The sequence below is a fragment of the Rhinatrema bivittatum genome, chromosome 3 (genome assembly GCF_901001135.1).
Source record: "Rhinatrema bivittatum chromosome 3, aRhiBiv1.1, whole genome shotgun sequence".
Classification (NCBI taxonomy): domain Eukaryota; kingdom Metazoa; phylum Chordata; class Amphibia; order Gymnophiona; family Rhinatrematidae; genus Rhinatrema; species Rhinatrema bivittatum.
The window spans coordinates 501,843,549-501,861,314 of NC_042617.1; the positions used below are offsets into that span (position 1 = coordinate 501,843,549).

At 50.3% G+C, this 17,766-nt stretch overlaps 1 protein-coding gene across 8 annotated transcripts in view; it reads right to left on the bottom strand.

Annotated features, from left to right (window-relative positions):
* The window catches only part of NEIL2 (nei like DNA glycosylase 2), a 41,948-nt gene that overhangs the window by 15,370 nt on the left and 8,812 nt on the right, over nt 1-17,766 (bottom strand). For 2 of the 8 annotated variants that reach the window (XM_029596133.1, XM_029596136.1), the window contains exon 2: nt 4,551-4,702. In XM_029596133.1, coding sequence (XP_029451993.1) covers nt 4,551-4,688 — 138 coding nt within the window. In that variant the 5' untranslated portion in view covers nt 4,689-4,702. Of the gene's footprint in view, nt 1-4,550; nt 4,703-4,791; nt 5,811-5,882; nt 5,983-6,016; nt 6,200-6,453; nt 6,513-6,556; nt 6,677-17,766 lie in introns of those variants that run through there. The other 6 variants (XM_029596135.1, XM_029596138.1, XM_029596131.1 and 3 more) reach the window with 6 other exon arrangements.

A 17,766-nucleotide genomic window follows, 5' to 3' on the forward strand; every position in this document is an offset into this window, starting at 1 on the left:
CGACGTGATCTTGACCCATTCCTCGAAGAACAGGGAGAGGCTTCCGCCGAGTTAAGGAACCGAGGAATGGGTCGGCTGAACTTCATTGTGTGGCAGGTTACGCGGCAGCACGCATGGGCTGGCCGTCTGCCACGAAAGGACTGCGACCAGGACTGTGCACGAGAAGACCCCCTCGCAGAACCGCCCCGCCCCCGAGAAGCGAAGCGACGCTGGCCCCTGAAGCGAGAGGCCGCGAAGGATCGGGAAGACTTAGGGCGGTCCTCTGGGAGCTTATGGACCTTGTTGTCAGCCAAGGAGTCCATAAGCTTCTCAAGATCCTCGCCAAAGAGCATCTTACCTTTGAAGGGCAGCGGGCCCAGCCGAGTCTTCGAGGACTGATCAGCCGACCAGTGACTAGAGCACCAACATTTTCTGCGTTTTGTGATTTTGGATCATCATTATCAGTTTCAAGCGCTATTTTTTTGGTCTGAAACCGGTACTCGCTCCTCGAGGGCCCTCATTCCCAGACTTGCTCCATATTCTCTACTGCCTGGAAGTCATCACTGCCAACTACATCAGTGAGTTACCATCGCTCTCTCAGAGTTTTCCCTGGAACCAGGTACTCGCTCCTCCAGGGCCTATACATTCCAGCTCCTGGCTTCTATGAGACATTGTGTGAGTGTTACCATCAGGTTTGGTAAATGAACTCTGCATACCCTGCGTACTGACTATATTTCAGTTTTTCTACAGCTCAGCCTCCAGGGATCACTGCTCCAGTATCTGAGGGACTACAGCCCAGCTGGGCATTCCAGCTCACTACTGCCACCTCTGGTGGTTCAGTATACTGTCTAATAAAAGAACTAGTGTGTGTCTGTCTCCTAACTCTGAGCCTGACCGGTGGTCCCTCTTGGGATCTTCCCCCGGGGGCGTGGTCATCTGCCACTGGTCTGAGGATCCACCCACAACTCTTCTAAATGACAACAGATTGCTAACTCCCAACAAATTGCTAACTCCAGCAAACTGCTAACTCCCAACACTGATGAGGCCTTCACCCAATCGATGTTGGGGTAACTGAAATCTTCCATTACTGGGTTTCCAGGTTTGATAGCCTGCATAATTTTGGTTAGCATTTCGTTCTCTGTTTCATCATCCTGTGTTGGGTGGGCAATAGAATGCCTCCACCCTGCCATGCATGGAATTTCTATCCAGAGAGATTCTAGGTTGTTACTTGTAGAATTTGTCTCCTACTTGGCACTATATGTTACATTCAGTAAAGTCGAGTCACTACCGCGTGTCTCTGCTGTGTCATTTTGGTAAAATTTGTATCCTGGTTTCGCTGTGTCCCATTGATTTTCTTTTTTTCACCAGGATGCTGAGATAGCAATTATGTCAATCTCTTCATCTAGTGCTGTACGCTCTAACTCTTCTATATTATTTTTTAGACTTCTGGCATTTACATACAGACACAAACATTCTGTGTCTTCTTTTTCAAAGTCCGCTTACAAGCAATTGATTCAGCTAATTTGGAATAATTTTCCCCCCACATCCTCATTGGCAGGACACTTTTGATATTCCTTTTTTTTTTTTTATTGTATTCTGTGTGGATACCTTGTTCCTGGTTCTGAACTATACATGCTTGAGCAATTGTCAGCTTTCTCCCATGATCTAGTTTAAAAGCTTCTTTAGTTCCTTTTTAATTGTTAGCGCCAGCAGCTGGGTTCCATTTTGGATATGGAGGAGCCCATTTGCCTGAAAAAGGTTTTACTTCCCCAAAAGTTCCTCCTTTCCTAATGAATCTAAAGCCCTTCTCCTTGCATCCAAGTATTGAGACTGTGGAGCTCAGCCTGCGTCTGGGATCCTGCGCATGGAACTGGGAACACTTCAGAGAATGCTACCCTTAGTTTCCTTCCTAGCATTCTAAATTTTGCCTGCAGCACCTCTCTATGCCACTGGTGCTCAAGTGGACCATTACAATTGGTTCTCTCCCCAGCAATCTCTAAAATCCTATCTAGGCAGGTGCATGAGATCTACTACCTTCACACTAAGCAGGCAAATTAGCAAGCAATCCTCGCAGCTGCCAGCTACCCACTTTTCTAATGAAAGCATCACCAATAACAATGGCAGTCCTGTCCCTACTATCCTGGGCACACAATCCTTAAGATGTATCCATGGTGCGAGAGCAGATCCCAGCTATAGAATCATTTCCTGCCACTGGCAGGGGATGATCTTTTTCCTGGTGACCTTGCTCCTCCAAAGCAGCACAGAAACTGCCAGAGAAGAGATGGGACTGCTCTACTATATCCCTGAAGGTGGTCTCCAAGTCCCTTTCTGTCTGCCTCAGCTCCTTCAGGATTACCACTGTAGTCTCCAGAGACCATAAGTGCTAGGAGCTCTTTGCATCGGGTGCACACATAACCTCTTCCCAGCAAGTGGCGGTCTGTAGAAAAAAAGACTAGATAACCTCATCCCCTTTCATCTTACTCTTTTCTTAAGTCTCATCTCATATGCTTCTTGGTGCAGACACTGCACTATTCTGAGTGTCTCTTTCTTGAATTTCTCCCATTTTTCAGAATTAGACACAATATCCTAGAAGGGATTTCACCAGAGGCTTCATCATCTCTTTTTTCTGCATGGAATAAATTTTGCTATTCCATTTCAAATAGGAAAGAGAAGATGGCCTTGTGGTTAGAATAATGTACCTGGAACCAGGAGACCTGGGTTCAAATCCTGCTTCTCCCACTGACAATATTTGTAACTTGGGCAAGCAGGGCCAGCAGAACCAGGTGTGCATACCGTGCAATTGCACAGGGTGGCACACCTGGGGGGTGGTGGCATCAGTAGTGGAAGCAAGCAGATTCATAGCAGCCTTATCCTCTTCCTCCCAAGTCCTGATTGGATGATGTACTGAACAGCAGAGCTGGTGCCAGCTGCTGAGAATGGAAGTGGCTATGTCAGCAGGGTAGGCAGAATTGCTTTCAGGCCTATTTAAGCCTGTAGTGGGGCTTATCCTGCAGAGGAACCAGTCAGAAGAGGAAAAAAAAAAAAAAGCAGGAACAGAAGTTTTGAGCAAAATGGGGAGCCCTGTATAAAGAGTAACGGAAGCAGTAGTGTATCTGTGTGCGAATGGGAGCCTGCATGCCTGCCTGGGTTGCGCACACGATTGTTGTGTGAATGGGAACTTGCCTGGGTTGCGTGCGTGTGTGTGAAGAAATGTTTGTGCCATCCTCACTAATTTATGACAAGCTCAAGATGACAGGATATCAAGTTTTTTCAGGTACGGAGAGTGGGGGATTTTTCCATTCTTATTAGTTTTAATTATTGGGTATTTGATGTCTCTGCTATTTTGAAATATTTTATTGCTGTTTAGAAAAATTATAAACACATTTATATGCTTTCTTGATTATTGGATGTTATTCTATTTGTCAACTCTTTGGCAGTATTCTTTTTATTAGTATGTTTATCATGCTTGAGTTATATCTCTTGATTTTGTTTGATGATTTGTGAGAAATGTTACTGTTTTTCCATTACTGTATTGCATAAATGGTCTGGTTTGTTGCAGTTTCCAGTGCGGTTTCTGTCTATTCTTTATGGTCTCTTTATTCTGTATTTGGTGAGGGGTCTGTCTGTGTTTGGCATCTGTGACCGAGGTGGTGTATTTTGCTAGTATGTAGTTTCTGTGTAGGGATTTATAAAGCCTGGTTTGTTCTGCATTCCTAAAAAAGAGGAGTGTGAGGGCCTGGTGTAATATCTGCAGTGCTGCTTTTCATAGATAGAGTTGTTCCTGTTTTGAGTGCTGACAGTACATTTTTGGTACCGGAAGTTTACTATATCATTGTCATTCAGTTTACTCTATGCTTTCTGAGGGCCAAAATCACATTACAATAGGCATAATACCATATGGGTTCCAAATGTATTTTTTCAGGGTTTTCTTTGTGGTACTACCACAATGCATGCTACAGGACCAAGCCAGTGCAATTTTTATCTGATAGGTGGGGTAGGAGTATCTGGGGATCACCTCTGAACAATTTAGGTGCGTTGGACCTGTGGATGGGGTAAGATATGTTCAGGGGGTGTGCTGTATTGTCAGAGAGCTTTTTTAAGTGGGGAAAGGGGGTATGAGAGAGCGTGAGACTGATGGTTTCTATTGTGTGTTGGTTATTGGGAAAACAACAATTCTGTATTAAAAAAAGAAGAGAATGGTGATGGGGGACAGCACCATAATTGTGGGCAAGTCACTATCTCCCATTGCCTCAGGTGTCAGTTTGGGGCAGGGACTTGTATCTCTGGGCAGGTTTGCAAATGCCCTGCAAATGCTGAAACGAAACACTGGAGGCAGACTGGGTACTAGAGCTTTTTCTTATCCTTTTCAGTGGCAAATAATCTCCCCTGTAGCACTGCTCTTACCGCCACCAGGGGCCCAAGCTGTCTTTCTCTTATTGGCTTCATATCCCTTCTCACATCTTTCAACTCCCAGCCAACCCTTTCACTTTCCCATCTTCCCAGCATCATCTCCACCCTCTCCTCCTTTCCCACAATTCACCCTCTTGCTGCTTTAGTTAAGTGAAACTAACCTGGCAGTCCTGGAACCGAAGCTCCTTCAAATTCTGCAAGTTAATCCGCTTGCTGCTGCCTCCCACCTTTGCCACTACCTGCCCCACAAAGGGAGAAGCCAGCAGAGAGAACTTCTTCACAGAGGGCCCTTCTGGCATTTCTGTATGGATTTCTGCATGGACAGAAAAGCAAGCATAAGACAAATATCTGCTACCAATACCCAATCTTAACTGGTATGTAATAGCACAAAGAAAATTGTACCCAGCTCAGTGGGACGCGCTTCCCCGCGAGTTACTGGTAGAACTACAAAATTGGTAAAGTCACTGTTAAACAGTTTCCCAACCAAATCCTTTAAGTAAATAAGAAAAGGCAACAGCTATGGAATCAGTCGCCAAAATGAATTCTGTATGCATTCCACATTTCAAGCGAACTCCAAACTTGAGCAATATAATAATTAGCCGTCCTAGAACTGGAAGGACTTTCAATGTCACTGGTATTTGCTTTACAACCCAGCAGTTTTCTCCTACTCTTATGGCTTCCAGCTCAAACTGGAAACAGGGCTGGGGTCTGGCACCAGGAGCCTTTTGAGCCTTTATTCATAAATACCCAGGGATTATTTCTCTCTTCTATTTTATTTCCTCTCACAACTTATTTTAATCCAGTCATTGCAGAGATGGTCCTCAGTTGGGGGACCACACACCAGGGCACCTTTATTCATAAATACCCAGGGTTTATTTCTCTCTTCTATTTTATTTCCTCTCACAATTTATTTTAATCCAGTCATTGCATAGATGGTCCTCAGTTGGGGGCCCACACACCAGGGCACCTTCTAAAACCCTGCAATCAGGAGCTGTAAATTCAGCCACTAAATGTTGCCATTGTGGCAATGACTAGGGCTACCTCCCCCCCCCCCCCCCTCCTAGGGCCTGTGAAATCTGCCTCTGCATCATCTCCAGCCCAGCCAGCTTGTTGAGCAGAATACCGGAGCTGGGAATCACCGCTGAGCCGTGTGCCCTTTGTATTTGAAACTAGACACCTGAAGAAAATGGACTATTTCTACCAGGCTTGATTCACTCTCAGCGGTTTGAATTCATTTGGTGAACGAACCGCTGAATCTGGCATTTCTGCAACTATCTGACCACTACCCATGTCTGCATATGGTGGTGGCTTAAGGTGACTCAAAAGGCTCGCTCCTGAACCGCGCCTGTTTCCTGGCTTCAGAAGCGACAGTAACTGCACCATGAACACCCAGACCGATCGGTCTCTGACACCACGTTCAACCAGCCGAGCTCTGGAACAGAGGAAGGAAAGGACCTCCACACCAGGAGCTAGGCGCAGTGTGCAGAGGGAACCTGAGGCCAGAGAGAGTGGAAACTGCTGCGGTCCTGTCGTCTGGAGCAGAGAAAGGCAAAGAGTGGCGTTTCGGGAGCCAGGAGCAGCGTGCTGAGGGACCCTGAAGCTGGAGAGCGCAGGTAAGCAAACTAACAAATTGGTGCTGCCGACTCGCTGGCTCGTGGTCTGCAAACAGGCCGACAGAGTTGGTTTACTTCAATAAGGGCGAGCAAAAAAGGCGAGAAGAAAAGGGCGCGGCGAAAAAAAAGCCGCATATTAAAAGGGTTGTTTATTAGTAAGGACGCAATTAAGCTCGTGCCTTGATTAAGGCCGCAGGCCGGGAGAGAAGGTGGTTGGGAGGAGCTTTGAAGCAGCGCCCCAGAGCTCCCTCTAGCTGCTGTCATCCGCTAGGTTCCACGGTGCTGTCTCAATGCTCCCCCCCCCCCCCTTCTCTCCCGGCACGCGGCCTTAATCAAGGCGCGCGCTTAATTATTGCGCCCTTACTAATCAATGATCTTTTTAAAAGGGCTTTTTGCGGTACCCTTTTGTGCTCACCCTTATGGAAGGATACCCTGCAAGTTCAGCACTGACCGTTTGCGATCGATCCCTGCAAAAACTGCCTTGGCCCTACCATCCGGCTTCCTCCAGAGACCGATCACAACTGCCCGGCCACCCCCCCCCGAGGCAGACTTACTGGTGATCGATCCTCCAATGGCCTGTCGCCACCGGGCCCGCCACTGCCTGACCTTCCGGCTCCACCCCCTGAAACTAAAACAACCTGCAGCTGCCCGGCTGCAGCTCGGCCTGTAACTGCTCAGAATCCCACCGCCCGGCCTGCTGCTACCGCACAGACTACCACCACCAGCTGAATCCTGCTACCTGGCCTGCCGCCGCACTGACTACCACTGCTAGGCCTACTGCCACTTGGTCTGCTGGCCCAACCAGAGACCGCTGGCTCTGACAACCTGCCTGGACTTCCAGTTCACCACCACCGCCTGTTGTGGCTCAGACCACTACCGCACGGCCCCCAAAACCATCTACATGACTCAGACCACTGCCATCCGACCCCCACCAGGGCCTGCCGCCCTCCGCCTGGACTGCTGGCTTATAACCACTGACTGCCATGGCTCAGACCACTGCCGCCGCTGCCTGGACTAACGGTCCACACTAGCGGACCTTGCCTGGACTGCCGGCTCACCACCACCGCCTGCCATAACTCAAATCACCACCACCAGGCAGCTACCACCGCCCACCATGGCTAAAACCATCTCCGAATGGCCTATCGCTGGCTAGTCCATTGACCCCCACCTGAGGCCCCATCAGAGGCCAAGCCGACCCTCAAAATGCTTCTCGGAACTAGGATGACTCAACCTGCTGCTACCCGGCTGCTGACTGCTCCACGGAAAGAGGCCGACCTGCTGTTGCTCGGTCTACCGTCACCCGGCCTGTCGCCACCTAACCTAATAAATCTAAGTCAGTTTCCAGACCCGCAACCTTCCCATCCGACTAGACGCCTGGCTGACTGCCTAGCTGACCAAATGATTGACCGCTTGACAGTACAACTGCATAGCTGACTGTCCAGCCTAGCTGACTGCCCGGCTAATCACCCGGCTGACCACCAGGTCCACAAAGAAAATGGACCAAACAAATAATATCGAACCTGTGCTTGGACAAGAAAAAAAAACGATGTAATGAAAAATGCAACGAAAAAATACACCAAACAAAATAAAATAAACATCAACACTTGCTTAATGTTCTTATTACTGCTACTTAATGCACAATCAATTAAAAAAAAAATCCCCATCATCAATGACCTAATTGAAGACCAACAACCAACAATCTTTTGTATAACAAACTTGGTTAAATGAAAATGACAATGTTCTCATAAACCAAATCTCTAACCCTAAAGATGAACTTTTCCACATACCAAGGCAAAAAAGAAAAGGTGGAGGCCTCCTAATTATCTGTAAGAAAGAAATTAGTATTAAACAAAATTGAAATTCACCCTCCCTACAAAGTAGTCATCCTAAAATCAAAACAAACCAAAGGTCTAGTACAAAGCTTTCCAAACTTTTCATGCTGGTGACACACTTTTTAGTCAAACATAATTTCACGACACAGTAATTCAGTCTACTAGCAAACCAGAGGTTAAAGGTTAAACGAACGAAATGTATTTCGACAATTTATGTATGTTTCCTTAAATATATACATAAAATGTTTCACAGCACAACCTATCTCATGAAAACCTTTCATTTATATTAAAAATATATAATATTCCAAGATTAATGTTATTGTTATAAATTATGAGCAACAATAATAAAACAAATTGTCTGTCCCCCACACACTCATCTCTCTCCCTCCAGCACATGTCTGTCCCCCACACACTCATCCCTCTCCCCCAACATGTCTGTCCCCCACACACCTCTCTCTCCCTTCAAGCACATTTCTGTCCCTCACACACATATCTCTCCCCCCAAGCACATGTCTGTCCCCCACACACTCATCTCTCCCCCCCAGCACATGTTTGTCCCCACACACTCATCTCTCTCCCCCAAGCACATCTGTCCCCCACACACTCATCTCTCTCTCCCCCAGCACATGTCTGGCCCCCACACACTCATCTCTCTCCCCCAAGCACATCTGTCCCCCACACACTCATCTCTCTCCGCCCAAGCACATCTGTCCCCCACACACTCATCTCTCTCCCCCCAAGCACATCTGTCCCCCACACACTCATCTCTCTTCCCCCCCCCCCCCGCAAGCACATGTCTGGCCCCCACACTCATGTACCTCTTCTTTTTGATTGTTGCCAGTGCTTCACTCCCTTCAGAGTTCAAGCCTGCCATGGTGCATAACACTTTCCATGATCACCAGACACTGTTGCTTGCAGTCATGGCCAGGCCTCATCGGCAGCAGCAGCCAATGACAGGGACAGCTGGGCTCAAGTCCCACCCACCCAAGCCCAAAAAAACCGCGATTGACAGCAAAAATCACCAATAATAAGCAACCCACGAATTGAAAAAAAAAAAAGTGAATCGCTAGAATAAGAAGCCCAAACTCGCATTGGAGTTGACCGGGATAGCGCGACACACCTGCACACTGCAAGCGACACACTAACGTGTCACGACACACAGTTTGGAAAGCTCTGGTCTAGTATATTGCCCACCTGGCCAGCATATCAAAGACTGCTCACCAATTATAGAAGTTTGCCAAAGTATTTTCCACATCTGAAACTACAATAATCTTAGATGATTACAATCTACGGGTGGACAAAACACCCAGGTCACCCGCATGCTATATGTTCCTTGAAGCAATGGAAGCCCTAGGATGGACTCAACACCTCACTAAAGCAGGTCATACCCTTGATCTAATTTTTGTTGATGCAAATAACTGCCAAATTGAAGCCGAATACAAGATAATGCCATTGTGGGCTCACCAATTAATCAAAGCAGCTCCGCTTATTCTGGGAGGGGATCTAAATTGTGTAGCAGATAAACTTGGACAAGAGTAACAATTCTCCCTCTACATATACCAGTCAAAATAAAGAGGTGGGATTTCTGTGCTCAACATTACAGGTACTAGATATTTGGAGAACATTAAATCCTGGAGCAAAAGAATTCACTCATCATGCCAGAGCAAATGATTCGCGATCCAGAACAGATTATATTTTGGCGTCAGAAGTTTAGTTCCCCAGGATAATTGCAGCAGATATCAACTTCCTCTTATGCAGGCAAGTCAGTCCGCACCAGTGGGATGTACCAAAGCTACTACCCCAAAGGGCAAGAGGCTGCCTGAGGCCCAAATAGCATTACCCTAGCAAAGGCAAAATCCTCCAGCGCCGCCACATCTGTTACATGTGCCAGCCGCAGCAGACCCGTGGCCCGGCCCCCTTACCTCTCTTTGCCAAATCCAGCATCTAGTTCCTAGTCTCTGGTGGCGGTGGGCTCCCGGCTCTGTCCTTGGGCCACCCCCGGTGCTCCAACTTTATCTACAGGCCTCTCTGCTCCCTAGGCGCACTCACATCACTGGTACTTATGAAGGCCCACGGCGGAAACTTGGCCGTGGCCCTGGATGATGATGTCGTCGAAGCTCCGGTATATAAGGTCTGGCTCGGCTTCCTATGGTCACCTTTGCAACAGGTCTCCATGCTGGTCGTATACTTCGTTGCCTCCTGGTGATTCTCCTGCGTTCCTGATCTCTCCTAGTTCCAGTTCCTGTTCTCTTTCGTTCCTGCATTCCTGATTCCTCTCCTTCCTCAGATTGACTTCTTGGATTCGACCTCTGCATTGCCTGACTATGCTACTGACTCTCTCCAAGCCGGGACCTCTGCATTGCCCGACTACGCTACTGACTCTCCAAGCCGGGACCTCTGCATTGCCCGACTACGCTACTGACTCTCTCCAAGCCTGGACCTCTGCATTGCGACCTCTGCATTGCCTGACTACGCTACTGACTCTCTCCAAGCCCGGATCTCTGCATTGCCTGACTACGCTACTGACTCTCTCCAAGCCCGGACCTCTGCATTGCCTGTTGACACCTTTGATCTTCTCCTTGTCCAGACTTCAGCCTCGCCTTGCCACCGCTCCTTGATTGCCGCTGGCCCTGACTCCAGCTTGCTCTACGATGCCTCTTCAGTCTACGTCCTGGACTTGGCCTATTCAGGCTTCGGCCTGTTCTTGCCCAGATGCCTCCTGTATGACTTTGGTTCTATTGGCGCCCGGGTCTCCGGTAATTCGCCTCGTCCAGTGCAGACTTTCCAGTTTTGCTGTTGCTGCCTCTGGGCTGATCTTATTACCACTCTATCGACAACATACGGAGGCCCACCTAAGCCCAGCCGGCCCCGGTACCCAAAACCCGTGGGGAACGAGGGCTGGTATTGGTGAAGCTCCAGCTGGCCTCCGTCCATCAGCCCACTCCGCCTGCCGACGGTGGGGACCCATAGGATCCTTTCTACGGGTAGCGTCAACCACCACCTCGGCCCCAAGGGTCCACCTCTGGCGCAACAACATCCAGTCAGTAATACCTGGCAAATGTATGTAAAGACGACCACATCATTGCTCTAAAGATCTCTGCCAGAGAAAGCAAACACAATTCTGCCCAGGAAATTGCCTGAGTCCAGGTCGAATGCACTTTGACTTGTCTTGGAAGAGGCTTCCCGGAATGCATATAGGCTACTGGCATTACTTTCTTAATCCAACAAGGCACCGTGCCCCAAGAAGCTGCCTCCCCCTCCTTCACCCCTGGTGAAGAACAAAAAGCCTATCCGATTTCCGAAACTCGTTCATAACCTCCAGATATCGCGATAAATGATGATATACGTCTAACGGCCGCAATTTCCAGAATTCCCAACCATCCATATCTTTATCCAAGGATGGTAACACAACCAATTGGTTTAAATGAAACCCTGCAATTACCTTCGGAAGAAAGGCAGGTACTGTCCGAATCTGCACCCTCTCCAGAGTGATAAAAAAAAAAGGGATCTCTGCCCGACAAAGCCCAAATAGCATTCAAAAACACCGTCTTCAGAGTCAGTAACCACAAGGGAATACCCGGAAGAGGATGAAAAGTCGAACGCGCATGAAAGGAGAGGACCAGACTCAAATCTCAACGAGTACCGGGAAATCCAAGGGAGGTCTAAGGCGTTTTACTCCCCTCAAGAACCTAGATACATATAGGTGAAAAGAGAGCAGTCTCCCCTTCACGCAGCCCCGATAACATGCTATAACAGCCACCTTCACCTTCAGCGTGTTCAAGGCTAATCCCTTAACTCAGACCTGTTCCAAGATTAAGGGAACAGGCACTGAAGCGGGCAAAGAAGTTCGATTCTAACACCAGTGCTCAAACTCGCCAAAGGCAAATATATGCCAAGAAGATGGAAAACTTGCGCATTATCAAAAGCGTTTTCACTACTGCCCAAGTAACCTCGCTTTAAGTTCCTAGACCTCTCGAGGGCAGAACAGTAAGACAAAACTGCCTCCGATTGTCGTGAAACATTGGTCCCCTACCGTAACAACCCCCTGAGAAGAGGGAGTTGCCACCAGAAGATGATTCAGATTCGCATACTAGGGTCTGCGCAGCCAATCTAGGGTGTTACGACTGGGCTCCGGTCAGGAGTTGTGAACACCACCCAGAAGGGTGGCTCCAGGTGGAGAGAGACAGGAATGGTTAGAACAGTGTCTGGGTCCAGGCTGGGTCAGGGCAGGCGGCAAGTAGCAGTGTCTGGGTCCAGGCTGGGTCAGGGCAGGCGGCAAGTAGCAGTGTCTGGGTCCAGGCTGGGTCAGGGCAGGCGGCAAGTAGCAGTGTCTGGGTCCAGGCTGGGTCAGGGCAGGCGGCAGATAGCAGTGTCTGGGTTCAGGCTGGGTCAGGGCACAGTAAGCAGGGCAAGGCAGGTCAGAAGGCCCGTAGGCCACACACACACAGAAGGCCCGTAGGCCACACACCGTAAGCAGGGCAAGGCAGGTCAGAAGGCCCGTAGGCCACACACACACAGAAGGCCCGTAGGCCACACACCGTAAGCAGGGCAAGGCAGGTCAGAAGGCCCGTAGGCCACACACACACAGAAGGCCCGTAGGCCACACACCGTAAGCAGGGCAAGGCAGGTCAGAAGGCCCGTAGGCCACACACACACAGAAGGCCCGTAGGCCATACACCGTAAGCAGGGCAAGGCAGGTCAGAAGGCCCGTAGGCCACACACACACAGAAGGCCCGTAGGCCACACACCGTAAGCAGGGCAAGGCAGGTCAGAAGGCTCGTAGGCCACACACACACACAGAGTTGCAGGCCCAAAGGCACACACAGTACAAGGCGAGGAAGAAGGCCCGAAGGCCGTGCAAGGAAAGAATAAGGCCCGAAGGCCGCGCAAGGCAAGGTCCAGGGACCAAACGCACAGCAAGCAAGGAAGGAAGGCTAGAGCAGGGAGCCCAGGTGAGCTCGATGCCGAAGCACCGAGGGAACTGTCAGGCAGGGTAATAAGGGAAAACCCAGAACATAGAGTGGACAGGGGAGATGGATTGGGCCTGTCAGGAGAGCCAGCACTAGAGGGACCCCTGGTGGTGAGGCGGTTGCACAGCAGCCATAGCCATAACATAGGGCACCAGAAGCACCATGCCTGGATGTCGCGCTATCTTCTGCAAGAAAAGGCCGATCATGGTCCATGGTGGAAATGCATAGAGTAACTTCTCTTGCGGCCACGCCTGAACTAGGACATCTACTCCGAGAGCTTGATCATCCCTTATCAGACTGTAAAATCTCTCCACTTTTGTGAGTTGCCATTAGATCCAGAAAGGGGCACTCTCAGCAATCCACAATAAAATGAAACATGTTGGGAGCCAGTTCCCATTTTCCTGGACCTAACTTGTGACGACCGAGATATTCCACCTACATGTTGTCTGCTCCTGCTATATGGGAGGCTGACAGTGCCTGTAAATGAAATTCCACCCAAAGCAGAAGGACATCCATTTCTAGAGAGACTTGTTGACTTTGAGTCTCTCCTTGATGATTTATGTACACCACTGAGGTCGCATTGTTTGACATAACTTTCATCGCCTTTCCTTCTAACCGGCCTGCAAACTGAAGGAAAGCTATTCAAACGAACCCTCTTTCTTGGGAACCACCATGTTAATGGAATTAGTGCCCTGTGCCCTCCTGATCCTTTGGAACTGGAACCACTGCCTTTAGGCGAGCATGTGTGGCAGCGTGTACTGAACCACTGACTTTTCTATGGAGTTGCAGGGACAAACCATAAAAGAGTCAGAGAGGATGGATACGCTCCAAAGCGCATTCATCATGCACCATTTCCAGTTGTCTGCTGCCCAACCTGCAAAAGATCGTGTCAGCACCTGCTCCCAGCACTGCTCAAACGCACACACTATTTTTTTTTCCCAATAAACTTTCCCAGACAAAATCGGCAAAATAAGAAAAGCAGGAAGAGAGTAGAGGAAAGAAAGCAGAACCAGACAGAGAAGAGGACTATGCAGCAGGGCTGAGCCCAAAGCTCAGATCTCTTCTGCTGCCCAGAGGAGGGCTAGGGCCGCAGCCTTCACCTCACTCCTGTCCTATTTTTGCTTATCTCCTGAGATTGTTTCTTAACCACTCAAATGAGGGAGGGAGCTACTGCTTTCACCACAGGAGGTAAAACTGGCCTGTTCAAACCAGGCAGGCCAAGATCCACAAGCACGGATGCATGTCCATCACCTGCTGGAGATGGAGAAAAACTGGCTGGCTGGTGCCTGAGCAGAGCTATGACAGTGATGTCAGCATGTCTTTGTTCACCGTCTCTATTTGCTGGTTGGCTTGCCTAGATGAAGAGGAAGCCAAATTTATGACTACACAAATAGACCAATGCAATGCCGTGTGCTGGCCACAGCACACAGCTCAACAGGCGATTGGACACGCATCCATAACCCCCGATTCAAAAAGGGGGTTAGTGCGTCCAAAACGCGTGTCCAATCGAGTGCATAGATAACAGCCCTCACCACATGTAAATTCATGTTGATGAGGCTATTACCTATCCCCCCCCCCAATTCAGAAAAAGAAAATGTGCATCCGAAGTGCACATTTTAACCCACAAAAATTAACACCTGCCAGGAGCAGGCATTAATTATTGAGGAGCCCCAAACAATTACAGAAAAGCAGCCTATCAGGGGAGAGAAGGAGAGAATCCCCAGGTATGCTGGACAGAGGTAATGAGAAAGAGGGATAGAAAACCACCATGGTCCAGCAGGGAAGAAGGGAAAGAGGACTACCAAGGATGAAGGAGGAGAAGACAATGACCAGGTGTGGATATGACATTAAATATAAAAGTTACAGAGACATGGAGATCTCATTAGCCTTCTTTCTCGCTGAAAAGCAGGTTTTTGTACTGCTTCTTCTAAAATCTAAATTTAAGAGATATTTTACAGGTACACATACTTAGAGATTAACTATGTTCAGAATGTGACAATTTGTTAGTCACACCTACACACAAGGCAGCATGATTAGAGTATCACGTGAGCTAGCCTTTTCAGTCCTAGATCTATTCCTGTACAATGCTCTGCCTCATGAGCTTTCAAGCTGTTAGCTGCGTGGACCCTTGGGCCGACCGGAACCGATGGATGGAATGCTATGAGGGTTTGCAGCAGTGGTCCCGACCGGGAGGCGGCAGAGGCAGGCTTGAGGATGGCCGGAGGAAGAACCACAGAAGACCCTATGCGACCAAGGGCTCAGAGGGAAGATGAAGAGAGGCGAGATTGACCTGGTGGTAGAAGGTCTTCGCCCTGGAAGCCGGTACTCCCCCGAGAGGAGCTCGTAAGAGTCCGGCCGCTGGGACTTAGGAGATTCACCCTGGAAGCCGGTGTCCCCCCAGGAGGAGCCCGTAGGGACCCGGCCGCTGGGACTTAGGCGGGTCTTCGGAGACGGGGTCTGACGGAGTCCTAGGTGGAGAACCAGAGGGTCGTCGCTCACCAGGCCAATGTCGTGCACCAGGGAATCTCCGCTAGCCGATCCGGGGTCAGGAACCAGAGAATCACCGAAAGCCAAATCTGAGTCAGAAGCCAGAGGATCACCGAAAGCCAGTCCGAGTCAGGAGCCAGAGAATCACCAAAAGCCAGTCCGAGTCAGGAGCCAAGGAGTCACCGAAAGCCAATCCGAGTCAGGAGCAAGGAAGGTCAGGAAACGAAGCAGGAACACCGCAACTGGAAGCAGGGGCACCCTGGGAACCTCGTTGCAAGGCAGGGAAACCTGGGACTGTAGGGCTTACATAGCCCTGCAGCGTCTGACATCATCCGAGGGAGGAGCAGGGCTTTCCCGCGCTGGCCCCTTTAAATTTAGTGCTGAGACGCGCGCGCGCGTCTGAGGGGGCGGGGCCAGCCGCGGCAGGACGCCGACTGCTCCGTCGGAGCAGGAGCGCGGCGTTAGAGGCCCCAGCAGGCCTAGGCGAGGCGGGCACGGGCCGGAACCGCGTCGGTGGTAAGTGGCGATCCCGGGGCCGACCCGGGATCGCAACAGTACCCCTCCTCCTACGCCCCCTCCCTGGGGGTCGCGGCTTGGTCGGGTGCGCCAAATGAAACTGGAGAAGAAGGTCCTTATCTAGGATATGCGAGGAGGGTTCCCAAGAATTCTCTTCTGGGCCATACCCCTCCCAGGACAGAAGGTATTCCCACCGATGGCGGCGACAACGTACGTCCAAGACTTCCTTCACCGTGTATGTGTCTCCCTGGGCGGTGGAGGCAACGGTGGGCTCAGGTGGAATGGTCCGGAAGCGAGAGAGTACCAGCGGCTTGAGAAGGGATACATGGAAAACATCATGAATCTTCAGCGTGGATGGGAGGCATAACCTGTAGGACACTGCCCCTATGCGTTCGGCTACCGGGAAGGGTCCAATGTAGTGAGGCGCTAGTCTCATGGAGGGAGTCCGCAACTGGATGTGTTTAGTGCTTAACCAAACCTTTGTCCCCGGTAGAAAAACTGGAGCGGAGCGTCGAGACCGGTCTGCATATTCCTTGAACCGGGCCGCGGTCTTGTGAAGTTTCTCCTGAGTGGAGTGCCAGAGCTGATGGATCTGGTCAGCCGTCAACTGTGCTGCCGGAGAAGAGACCGTCACAGATAACGGCAAAGGAGGCTTGGGTACCTTCCCGTAGACCAACTGGAAGGGGGACTGTAGCGTGGCGGAGTGTTTGTGTCGATTATAAGAGAACTCAGCTCAAGGGATAAGGGAGACCCAGTTGTCTTGGAGGTCCCCCACAAAGGCTCGGAGGAAGGCCTTGAGAGTACGATTCGTCCGTTCGACCTGACCGTTACCCTGCGGATGAAAGGCTGTAGTTAGATCCAGTTGTACCCCGAACTTTCTGCAAAGGGCCCTCCAGTACTTTGCTGTGAATTGGGGGCCTCGGTCCGAGGTAATATGCAGGAGTAATCCATGTAGCCGAAAGATATGATGGACGAATAAGTCGGCCAGTTCAGGAGCTGAAGGCAGTTTAGCAAGCGGCACAAAATGGGCCATCTTAGAGAATCGGTCAGTAGAGACCCAAATCACGGTCTTCCCCTCAGACGGAGGTAACTCCACAATAAAATCCGTGGATATGTGCGTCCACGGTTCCGTGGGAATGGGAAGCGGCTGAAGGAGACCCCAGGGACGGCCTGGTAATGGTTTCTGCTGAGCGCACGTGGGACATGACTGTACGTAGAGGCGGACATCGTCCCTCATCCGTGGCCACCAATAGAACTCTGTTAAGAGCTCAAGAGTCCGGGCAATCCCTGGGTGCCCGGCCGTGAGGGAATCGTGCGCCCATGCTAAGACCCTCCTCCTGGAGCGGACTGGGACAACAGTCTTCCCTGCGGGTCCGATGTCAGAAGCGGCCAGACAAACCTTAGCCGGGTCCAGAATGTAGCGGAGCGGTTCTGGAGTATCCTCCGTCTCTGTAGCACGAGAGAGGGCATCTGCCCTTACATTCTTGGCTGCCGGTCGATAATGGAGGGAGAAGTTGAATCGACTGAAGAAAAGAGACCAGCGGGCCTGCCGGGGGTTTAGTCTTTGGGGACGGCACAAGTACTCCAAATTTTTATGATCGGTGTAGACTACGATGGGATGCTGGGCTCCCTCCAGCCACTGGCGCCACTCCTCAAAGGCTAACTTGACGGCGAGTAGTTCCTTGTCGCCGATACCGTAGTTCCTCTCGGCGGAGGAAAACTTACGGGAGAAATAGGAGCAGGGCCAGGTTTTCCCATTCTTGGAGGGTTGAGCCAGCACAGCCCCCACTGCCACGTCGGAGGCGTCCACTTCTACAATAAATTGGCGCAAAGGATCAGGATGTCGGAGGCAGGTATCCCGTAGAAAGGCCTTCTTGAGTTCCTGGAAGGCTTGTATTGCGGTGGGAGTCCACCTATGTGCATCGGCTCCGTTACGGGTGAGGGCCGTCAGGGGCGCTA